Source organism: Sorex fumeus, unplaced genomic scaffold (assembly GCF_029834395.1).
Source record: "Sorex fumeus unplaced genomic scaffold, SorFum_2.1 ptg000036l, whole genome shotgun sequence".
NCBI lineage: Eukaryota > Metazoa > Chordata > Mammalia > Eulipotyphla > Soricidae > Sorex > Sorex fumeus.
Window position 1 is genome coordinate 18,511,260 of NW_026606093.1, and position 12,137 is coordinate 18,523,396.

At 39.7% G+C, this 12,137-nt stretch overlaps 1 protein-coding gene across 5 annotated transcripts in view; it reads left to right on the forward strand.

The window, feature by feature from the left end:
* The window catches only part of ARHGAP44 (Rho GTPase activating protein 44), a 227,317-nt gene that overhangs the window by 88,118 nt on the left and 127,062 nt on the right, over positions 1-12,137 (forward strand). For all 5 annotated transcript variants that reach the window (XM_056117918.1, XM_056117919.1, XM_056117922.1 and 2 more), the window contains exons 2-3: positions 6,350-6,389; positions 6,806-6,910. In XM_056117918.1, coding sequence (XP_055973893.1) covers positions 6,350-6,389; positions 6,806-6,910 — 145 coding nt within the window. The remainder of the gene's footprint in view (positions 1-6,349; positions 6,390-6,805; positions 6,911-12,137) is intronic.

Here is a 12,137-nt window from a genome sequence, read left to right on the forward strand (position 1 = left end):
ACCAGTTGTAATTCCCAGCAGCAGTGAAGGAGGGTCCCTTTCTCGCCACATCCGCGCCAGAACCGGTTGCTTTTGTTCTTTTGGATGTGGACCAGTCTCTGTGGTGTGAGATAATATCTCATTGTGGTTTTGATCTGCATCTCTCTGATTATTAGTGATATAGAGCATTTCCTCATGTGCCTTTTAGCCATTCATATTTCTTCTTTGAGAAAGTTTGTGTTTGTCTCCCCATTTTTTGATGGGGTTGATGTTTTCTTCTTGTGGATTTCAACCAGTGCTTTGTATATTCTTGATCTCAACCCATTATCAGATGGGTATTGGGTCAATATCCTTTCCCATTCTGTAGATTGTCTTTGTATTTTGGTCACTGTATCTTTTATGCTGCAGAAGCTTCTTAGTTTAAGATAGTTCCATTTGTTTATCTCTGTTTTCACTTGGTTGTCAGTGGCATGTCATTTTTGAAGATACCATTAGCTTCAATATCATGGAGGGTTTTGCTGACCTTGTCTTCAGTGTACCTTATGGATTCTGGTCTGATGTTGAGGTCCTTAATTCATTTTGATCTGACTTTTGTGCATGGTTTTAAGTCGAGATCTGAGCCCATTTTTTTGCATGTGGTTGTCCAGTTATGCCAGCACCATTTGTTAAAGAGGCCTTCCTTGCTCCACTTCACATTTCTTGCTCACTTATCAAAGATTAGATGTTCATACATTTAGGGTTGTATGTACGGATATTCCACCCTGTTCCATTGGTCTGTAACTCTGCCTTTTTTTCCATTACCATGCTGTTTTAAATGTTACCACTTTGTTTGAATTTGAGGTTGGGGAGGGGATTCCTCCAATTGTCTCTTTCCCAAGAATTGCTTTAGCTATTTGTGAGTGTATGTTGTTCCAAATGAATTTTAGGAGTGCTTGATCCATTTCTTTGGAGAATTTCATGGGTATCCTTATAGGGATCACTTTGAATCTGTATAGTGCCTTGGGAAGAATTGCCATTTTGACAATGTTAATTCTTCTATCCATGAGCAGGGGATATGTTTCCATTTCCTCATGTCCTCTTTTATTTCGTAAAGTAGCATTTTATAGTTTTCTTTGTAGAGCCTTTACCTCCTTAATTAGACTGATTCCAAGGTACTTGATTTTCTGGGGCACAATTGTGAATGGGATTGCTTTTTTTATGTCTCTTTCCTCTGTCTCATTATTTGCGTATAGGTAGGCCATGAATTTTTGGGTATTGATTTTTATAGCCTGTGACTTTACTGTACACGTCTATTGTTTCTAGGAGTTTCTTGATAGAGATTTTAGGATTCTCTAGATAAAGTACCATATCATCTGCAAATAGTGAGAGTTTGATTTCTTCCTTTCTTATCTGGAGTCCCTTAATATCTTTTTCTTGCCTATCTGCTATTGCAAGTACTTCCAGTACTATACTGAACAGAAGTGGCGAGAGTGGGCATCCTTTTCTTGTTCCTGATCTTATAGGGAAGGCCTGTAGTTTTTCTCCATTGAGTATAATGCTTGCCATAGGTTTGTCATAGATGGCTTTGATTATATTGAGGAAAGTTCCTTCTAAGCCCATTTTGGTGAGAGTTTTTATCATAAACTGGTGCTGGATCTTGTCAAATGCTTTCTTTGCATCTATTGATATGATCATATGGTTTTATCTTTACTTTTGTTGATATGATGGTTTATGTTGATTGATTTCCAAATGTTAAGCAATCCTTGCATTCCTGAGATGAATCCCTCTTGGTCATGGTGTATGATCTTTTTGATGAGTTGTTGGATTCTATTTGCTGATATTTTGTTGAGGATCTTCACATCCGTGTTCATCAGAGGTATTGGCCTGTAATTTTCTTTGTTAATGGTGTCTTTGTTTGCTTTTGATATTAGGGAGATACATACCATATAAAACTGTTTAGTAGAGTTCCTGTTTTTTTTTTCATTTTTCTGGAAAAGCTTGAGAAGAACTGGAAACAGGTCTTCTTTAAATGTTTGGAAGCATTTGCTAGTGAATCATCTGGGCCTGGTCTTTTGTCTTTGGGAAGACTTTTGATTACAGTTTCGATTTCCTTGATAGAAATGGGTCTATTCAGGTATTCCAAATCTTCTTGACTCAGTCTTGGGAGATTGTAGGAATCCAGGAATTTATCCATTTCTTATAGGTTCTGTTGTTTCTTGGCATACAGACTCTCAAAGTAGTCTCTGATGATCTTTTGAATTTCATTCGTTTCTGTTGTTATGTCACCTTTTCCATTTCTGATTCAGTTTATTAAGGTTTTATCTCTCTCTTTGTGAGTCTTAGTGGCTTATCAATCTTGTTTATTTTCTCAAAGAACAAGCTCTTGGTTTCATTGACCTTTCAGATTGTTTTTTGGATTTCCATGTTATTAATTTCTGCTCTAAGTTTTATTATTTCTTTCCTTTGTCTGGGTTTGGATTCCTACTATTGGTCTTTTTCTAAGATCTTTAGTTGTGAAGTCAAGTTATCCATGTGGGCCCTTTCTTCCTTCCTGAGGAATGCTTGTAAAGCTATGAATTTTCCTCTTAACACGGCTTTAACTGTGTCCCATAGGTTCTAGTAGCTTGTGTCTTCATTCTCATTTGTTTCCAGGTATCTTTTGATTTCATCCTAGACTTCCTTCCTGACCCACTCGTTCAACATTGAGTTGTTTAATTTCCAGGTGTTTGATTTGGTTCTCTGTGTCTTTGTGTGATTCGCTTCTATCTTCATAGAAGATAGCGCATCATGGCCTAAAAAGATAGTTGATACAATTTCTATCTTCCTGATTCTATTGAGGTATGCTTTGTGACCCAACACGTGGTCTATTTTAGAGAATGTTCCTTGTGCACTGGAAAAGAATGTGTATTCTTTCTTTTGAGGGTGTAAAGACTTGTATAGGTCTGTTAGCCCTCTCTTTTCTATTTCTTCCTTCAAAGCCAGTGTTTCCTTTCTAAGTTTTGTTCTTGTTGATCTATCCAGAGGTGATAAGGTGATGTTGAAGTCTCTGACTACTATTGTATTGCTGGCAATGTCCTCCTTAAAATCTATTAGCAGTTGTTTAAGTATTTAGCTGGTCCCTCATTAGGTGCATATACATTTAAGAGTATGATTTCTTCCTGTTGTACATATCCCTTGATAAATAGAAAATGGCCTTCACTGTCCCTTCAAATGTTTTTCAACCTGAAATCTATGTTGTTGGTCTCTAGTATGACCACCCCAGCTTTTTTGAGGAGTTGTTTGCTTGCAGGATTGTTTTCTGTCCTTTAACTTTGAGTCTGTGTTTGCTCTGACTCTTCAGATGACTTTCTTCTAGGCAGAATAATGTTGGTTTCAGTTTCTGGGTCCATTTGCTAGGCTGTGTCTCTTGATTAGTGCATTTAGATCATTGACATTGAGAGAGATTATTGTTATGGGATTTTGTGCCATCTTTCTGGAAGGGTTTGTTGTGCTTATGGGTGTTTTCCTTCTTGAATTACAGTAGCCCTTTTAGTACTTCATTTAGGTTTGATTTTGAGTCTACGGAGTTCCTGAGTTGTTGTTTATCTATAAAATGGTGTATCATTTTATTGAGTTTGAATGAGAGCTTAGCTGGATAAAGTATTCTTGGTGAGGCGTTCATTTCATTGAGTTTTTTCCACTATATCCCACTATTGTCTTTGGGCTTGGTGGGTTTCCTCTGATAGGTCAGCTGTAAATCTAAGGGGTGCTCCTTTGTATGTGATTTCCTTCTTTGACCTTGCTGCTAGCAGTATTATGTCTCTATCCACAGCATCTATTATTCTATGATATGCCTTGGAGTGTTTTTAGTAGGTTGTCTTTTAGCTGGCACCCTTCTGGCTCCTTGTATCCAGAAGTCTGCATTCTTTACCTCTGGGAACTTTTCAGCAGTGATTTCTTTCACTGTGGCTTTTTCATTGGGGTTGCCTCCCTGTCCTTCTGGTACTCAGATGATTCTAATGTTGTTCCTCTTGGAGTCATCCCCTAGTTCTCTGATTCACCTTAGAGCTCTTTTTTTTAAAATTTTTTATTAGTGGAAACACCATGAGGTACAGTTATAGACTTATAAATTTTTGTGCTTGGGTTTCAGTTATACAATGATCAAGTACCCATCCCTCCACCAGTGCCCATCCTCCACCACCACGGGTCCCAGCATCCCCCCCACCCCCCATCCCCCGTCCCACCCTGCCTCTGTGGCAGGGCATTCCCCCTTGTTCTCTCTCTCTTCTTTTGGGTACTGTGTTTTGCAAGAGAGGCATTGAGTGGCAATCATGTTTGGTCTATAGAATACTTTTAGCATGCTTCTCCCACCCTGGGAGGGTCCTCACAACACCCCTTATTTGATGCCACCTTAGAGCTCTTTTGAGGTCTTTTCCCATTGTTTGTTGTTGACTGTACGATTTCTGTTGCTCATCTTCAAGATCACTAATTCTGTCTTCAGCTGTAGTAATGCTACTGCGGAGGGCACCCACTGAGTTTTTAATTTCATCTTTTGAATCCTTTATTTGTGACACTTCTTTTTGAAGCTTTCTTATTTCTCATTTCTTCCTGTATTTTCTCGACTATCCATTCCACTGTTTCTTTCATTTCTTCCTTGAATTTTCTGGATGCCTGCTCCATTAATTCTTTGAGTAGTTCCTTGAACATCCTCAACATTTCATCTAGGAATTCTTTATCGGAGAGATCGTATTTGTGGGTAAGCCCTGTTGGAGGTTTGGGACTCTTTTCTTCGCTCTCTCCTCGTAGTGCTCTTTCCTCATGCTATTATGATTGTATAGAGGTAAAACCTTGAAGTTCACTAGCACTGTTCCCTCTTATTGCAGGAAATGATTCTGAATAAGGTTGGTTGATGGTGGTCACCTTCTCCCCTTCTAGAATATGTACTTCCTCTTAGACATTAATCTGTGGCTTATGATAGGCATCTAGTAAAGCATTAGAGGAGGTGCTCTTTTATATTGGGCTTGTCCAGTTTCTTGCATACTGGTCTTTTGTTGGAGTTGGAGTAGGCCAGTGGATTATTGTCAGATTGAGGCGGTGAGAACTTTTTCCAAAGAATTAGGTATTAAATGTTGGGATGTGAGTTGAGAGGGCTGGGAGTGGTAAATATAACTGTGGCTCCCACCTCAGAAAAGGTCACGCCCACTTTGAGGAGGCCACGCCCCTAGAGTGGAGGTCCCCAGTGGGTCGTGATGCTAGTCTACAGACCTGGGCCCAAGGGCCTGTGCAGAGGAAAGGTGGGGCTGTGTGGGTGAGTGTGTGGCGGAACTCCACAGAGTGCCCTCAGGGAGCTGTCTGGGTGGCAGGCAATGGGGAGCACTACTTTTAAATTTTTTTAAATATCACTTTACTGTATTATTTGAAGTCAGGAAATGCAGTACTACCCATCTTTTTATTTTCTTCAGAATTACTGTCTATTTTGCTATTTTGCTGGGGTTTTTTTAATCCTTCTCAGAGCTATTACATTTTTGTTTGTATTTTGGGTTTTTTGTTATGGTTTTTTGCTTTTTTGCTTGAGGGGGGCCAGATCATATATTTAAAGGAATCTATTGGATTCTATAGCTCTAATTTCATAATCGCACAGCAGTGTGAGTGCCTGGCAAGCTACCCGTGCCAGACACTCACAGTATTCGATATGCCAGAAACAGTAATAATAATGGGCCTCATTCCCTGACCCTGAAAGAACCTCCAATACGAAATCCTTGGGAAGGTTGAGTAAGAAGAGGCTGCTAAAATCTCAGGGCTGGTACTCAATGTCTCTTTTGCAAACCACAGCACTCAAAAGGAGAGATAACAAAAGGGAATGCCCTCCACAGAGGTAGGGTGGGATGGGGGGAAGGGAGGTGGGAGGGATACTGGGACTGGTGGTGGTGGAGAATGGGCACTGGTGGAGGGATGGGTATTTGATCATTGTATAACTGAAACCCAAGCACAAAAATTTGTAAGTCTACAACTGTACCTCATGGTGTTTCACTAATAAAAATTTAAGGAAAAAAATTAAAAAAAAAATCTCAGGGCTGGGATGAATGGAGACATTACTGGTGCCCACTCGAGCAAATTGATGAACAACAGGATGAACAGTGATACAAGTGATACAAGTGAATTTCGTAATAGGAACAAAACAAATGTGTTTATTGTCCTTTTTTTTCCACGTTCCAGCGTGTAGCAGATTCTTCAATGTCTGGTTTGCCATAGTGTTGGTTATTTAAGGTTTCTGATAAATTCCAACATTGTATTTTTTCTTGCTAGAAATTTCTGCTGCTACTGTTGCTATTTTTCTAGTCTCACTGTAAATAAAAATGAGAAATAGGCATGAGACCATGTTCCTAATTTCTTTCCAATTGTTTCTCTTTAGGGCAGAGAAGACAGAAGTTTTAAGTGAAGATCTTCTTCAGGTAAGGTTGTTACTGCCCTTAAACTTGACACCAAAACATCTTCCCATTTTAACATTGAGCCATTCCAATGCTATTTAAACTGCTCTACATACAACCTTTAGCAACTTCATTTTGTTGTTGGTGGTGATTTTGGGGCCATATCTGTCAGTGCTCAGGCTTACTGTTGCCTCTGCACTGAGGAGTCACTCCTGGCTGGGCTTCGCGAGACTGTATGTGATGTGGAGGGTCCAGCTCAGGTCAGATCAGGCAGGACAAGGCCCTTTTGTGCTATCCTATCCCTCGTCCCTAGCAGTTCATTTAATCAGACTAATTCAAGTGGCAGTGTGGGTCAGTCTTTGTGATGGTCACTCAGCTGATACACCCTTTCCTCTGACCCTTGCCCTCCCCCCTAATGGAGCCCACTCCTCTTCCTGCAGGTGGAGAAGCGGCTGGAACTAGTGAAGCAGGTGTCACATAGCACACACAAGAAGCTCACTGCGTGTCTCCAAGGCCAGCAAGGGGCAGAGGCGGACAAACGATCTGTAAGTGCCCCTGAGCCAGCATCTGTTGAACTAGACCCACTCCTGAGCCGTATTTGCTGTTTCTGCATAAAGAGCCAATTCTCTGTTGAGAATCACTGATCAGTGTTTCTGCAGGGTGGCGGTCTTTCCTGCTCTCTGTCCTTTAAACCTGCCTGGACCTAACTTTTTTCTCATCAGGGCCAGTGTGGCTGCTCTTCATATTTCCCCTAGACTTAGGCATTTGGGAAGGTTGCTGGAGTTGCTGGGGATTGCAAAGTTGGGAAAGCTTGAACTTTTCTTTTATCCCTGCAATAGCTCGTTCAGAGATTTAATTTGTCTCAGTAGTGTGTTAAGATGTAGTGGAAGAAATTATAATGTGGTTCTAGATATTAAGAAGGACCTATAAATTTGCAGTTGAATTCTTGTCTCCAATGGAGACATTACAAGCAAATTGATGATCAGCGGGAGGGCCTTTACCTTTACCTTTACCAAACTATAATATAAAACTATAGTAATCAAAACATTAATATTAAAGTACAGCATATCCTCAGGCCAATGGAAGTGTTTCACTGTCACTGTCCTCCCGTTGTTCATCGATTTGCTCAAGTGGGCCCAGTAACGTCTCCATTGTGAGACTTCTTGTTACTGTGTTTGGCATATTGAATACTCTCGGTAGCTTGCCAGGCTCTCCGAGAGGGGTGGAGGAATCGAACCTGGCTCGGCCGGGCTGGCTCCGCACAAGGCAAAGGCCCTACCGCTGTGCTATTCCTCTGCCCGCGCAGAGTAGGGCTGGAGCGATAGCACAGCGGTAGGGCATTTGCCTTGCACACAGCCAACATGGCCAACCCGAGTTCGTTTCCTCCGCCCCTCTCAGAGAGCCCGGCAAGCTACCGAGAGTATCTCGCCTGCATGGCAGAGTCTGGCAAGCTACCCGTGATGTATTCGATATGCCAAACACAGTAACAACAAAGTCTCCAATGGAGACGTTACTGGGCCCACTCGAGCAAATCAATGAACAATGGGAGGACAGTGATTCAGTTGGCTTCTGGCACATGGAATAGAGTTTAGAGTGCAGAAATAAATCCACAGATATAGGGATAGTTTATTTACAGTGAAGGAGCCAAGAGCATAAAAGAGAAAAAGGACAGACAAATGGTGTTTGGAAAACTGGTTAGCCCCATTCAAAAATATGAATTTGAATAACTATCTCAAACCATGTGCAAAAGTGAACTAAAAATGGTTTAAAGACTTGCATGTTATATGCAAATCTATAAATTACATAGAAGAAAGCTTAGGTAATATACTCAATGATTTGCTTTGGAGACATTTTCATTGATTGTACTTCAGTGACAAGAAAAACACAATAACAAGACCAAATGGGACTATATCAAATTTAAAAGTTCAGCACTGCAAGAGAAACTACCATGGAAACAAGAAGACATCTACTGGATGGGAAGTTCATTCACCATGACAAAGGGCTAACATATAAAGCATAGAAAATACTCAAAGCATTCAACAGCAGCAACAGATTAAACCACCCTGTAACATGGGTGGGGGGCCGATGTGTAGAGATGAACATTTGCTTCTCCAAAGAAGACATACAGATGACCAGCAGATACATAAAAGTTTTTTCATAACCTCTGATCAGAGAAATTTAAGTTAAAACAATGAGCTGTTACCTCACTCCTCAAAAGTACTTGTATAAAAATCATTAGAAACTACAAGTGCAAGTAGTGGAGATATGTTAGACGCATAAATTATTACTCCTTCTGTGAAAAACACTATTGTGGTTTTTCAAAAACATAAAATTCAGAGCTGCTTTGTGATGCAGCACTTCCACTTCTAGGTATCTAGCAGACAAAACAGAGACAGATACACATGTATCTTCTTTTATTTGCTTATTTATTTGTTTGTATCTTTTATTATTTTATTTGGGGTTTTGTTTCTTTGTTTGGGAGCCATACCAGAGTGCTTGGGAGTTATTCCTGGCTCTGCACTCAGGAATTATTCCTGGTGGTGCTTGAGGGACCATATGGGATGCTGGAGATCTAAGCCAGGTCAGCCACGTGTAAGGTACACACCCCACCTGCTGTACTGTCATTCTAACCCCTATAGTGTTATTTTCAATAGTCAAAATTTTGAAACTGCCTATATATCCAATGAGTAGATAAGGAAATATATATGTGTGTATACACGTATATTTTATACACACAAATATGTGTATAATGAAATCCTAAACTATGAAAATGATAAAATCTTGCATTTTGCTACAATAGAAACTAAAAGTTAGCATCTTAAGTGAAATAAGTCAGCAAGAGAAATGGAGAAATACTGCATTATTTCACTAATATGTTGTATGTGAAGAAATAGAACAAGGAAATAGACAATGTCTAATGGAAACAAGTCCTTAGACTAGAGGTAACAAGTTAATAAAAAAGGACCCTATATATGTACATATATATGTGTGTGTGTGTACATATATATATTTGTACAGATTTATATGTATGTCTAGTGATAGGGGGATATTGCCACTTTGGTGGTATGTGTCATTGTACACTGGCTGATTGTAAATCAATGACATTGTATACCTAAAATTTAGAAACATTTACTCATGTAACCATTATCTCAATAGATAGAACTATAGGAACTGTAGTATTTTAAGGTACTGTAGGAAAAATACATAGCAAAGAACATAGAGACTTTTAGAATGATGCTGAGGTAGGTGGAGTGATAGCACAGCAGGATGGGATTAGCTTTGCATGCGGTGTGGCTGACCCAGGTTTAATCCCTGGTACCCCTTGTGGTTCCCCGGGTCTTTGGGGAATGATACCTAAGCACCAAGCCAGGAGTAACCCCTGAGAATTACTGGGTGTAGCCTAGAACAAAACAAAGCAAAGCAAACAAACAAAATATTAGTAATCTCATATCAATTAGATTGACTATTTACAAATTTTGTAACATTCTGTGTTTTATTTCCTAATTGTTAACCGTATGGTCATACTCTAGAATCAGGGGAAAGTTTATTTTAATAGAGTTTTGATTTGAAAAGTCAGTTGCAAGCATGAGGCTTGCTAAATAAGATAGCTGCTATATTTATCCACCTTCCGTGACTACTAATACTCACCTCAGTATTAGGTGATTATCAGCTAGATTCTTGGTACTGAAAGAAAACAAGTTGCATGAGGGGGCCAGAGTGATAGTAACAGTGTGTAGGGTCTTTTCCTTGCATGCAGCCGACCTGGGTTTGATCCCCAGCATCCATTATGGTCCCTTGGGCATCACTGGTGTGAATCAAAAAGCTCCTCCACCCCCAGTCCCTCCCGTTCCCCCCAAAAGGAAACAAATTACATGAGCTTTCAAAGCTTTTGAGCAACTGACTCTATGACTCAATATCATATTTTGTTTGTTTGCGTTGGGGCCATGCCTGGTACTCTGTTGTCACTCCTGGTGGGACTTGGGGGTCCCTATGATGTATCAGGGATTGAACCTTGCTTGGTCACATTCGATGCAAATGACCTACCTACTGTACTATTTCTCTGGCCCCTCTATAGATGACAGTCTTAAGGGTGGAGAGAGGACTAGGAATGCCCCCAGGAGTGCTTTGGTACTATTTCTGAGTCAGTGTTCACGAGTTGCTCCTGGCTATACTCAGGAGACCATGTGCTGTTGGGGATTGAGCCTGGGACTTTCACATTCCAAGCACAAATTCTGAGCTATTTTTCCTTGTTTTCAGAATCTTTATAACTTGAAGTGAAAGTGAGCAGAGTTGAGAAGAGAGTCAAGAGTATTTATATTATAGTCAGTAAATTCAGTACGGTTGGTACAGTGTCTAGAATATACTTAATCTTTCATTTTCCTATCTCTCAGTTTCTTTAGAAACATAAATAATTTCAATCAATTATAGATGAAAATTGATAACTTCTGTTTTAATGCTTTTGACTTAGATTGTTGCTGTCTTGTTTTTATTTGAAGGTATACCAACTCAATACATTTACTCCTTTTTAGTTTAGTGGCTTCCTTCTAATTTTTTTATTCCTATCACACAAATAAAAATCATGATTTCTAAGAAGACTTGTTATCAATTCCACACTGCCTTCCACCCCATTCTTAGAATTCAAGCTCTTGCACTGTCCTGTAGTGAATTCTTCCCTGTAAGAGCTACTACCTCCACAGAAAAGCTCCCATTGGTGACAGCTGCATCATCAAGAGACTTCTTTAAATAAATTGTGTCATATTTATTTAGTAATCTATTAAATATTGGACAGCTTTATGTATCATCTATTTGAGAAAAGAAAGCAAGAATAGAGTTGTATAGGTTTTAAAATATTTTTCTGAAAAAATATTTTGTTTGTTTGCCTTGGGGCCATGCCTGGTACTCTGTTGTCACTCCTGGTGGGACTTGGGGGACCCTGTGATGTACCAGGGATTGAACCTTGCTTGGTCACATTCGATGCAAGTGACCTACCTACTGTACTATTTCTCTGGCCCCTCTATAGATGACAGAGTCATCTATACATATGGATACATATGCATATATATATATAATTGGTACTTATGATATCTACAACAAAATGGATACATACGCATATATATATAATTGGTACTTATGATATCTACAACAAAAAGACAGAAAACAGGTCACTTCCATGATTTCTGGTAATGGAAAATAAGCACGGCTAAGTATGGGAAGGGGGCACTTTGCTATAAATCTAGTATTTTTGAGTTTTATACCATATTTCCGATAAAAATAGTCACAGTTGACCCTTGTACAGTACAGAAATTAGGAGTACTGCTCTGTTGAGTAACATAAATCAGTTGGCACATCTGTTCTATGATTTATGTATTTTTACAGTGAAATAAAACATTACATGTTTATTATAATATCACTTGATCACTTGATATCCGGTCACTCATCTATTTGCTCAAGTGGGTGCCAATAATGTCTCCATTCATCCCTGTTGAATAGCCCAATGGCATCTGCTTGTTCTAGGAACATGAAGAGCCTCAAACTGATTGTTCAGGGTCTTGATGAAGAAGTCTGACCATCTCGTAGGTGGGCGTCCACACGATCTTTTGATGTCCCATGGAATCCAGTCGGTAATGACTCCAGTCCAGCAGTCATCTCTAAATCTCATTTCGTGTCCAGCCCATCTGATTTTCGATGCCTTGGCAAACGAGACAACGTCCCTGATTCTTAAGCGTTGATGTTGATTCTTGAGCATTGATATATATATATATATATATCATA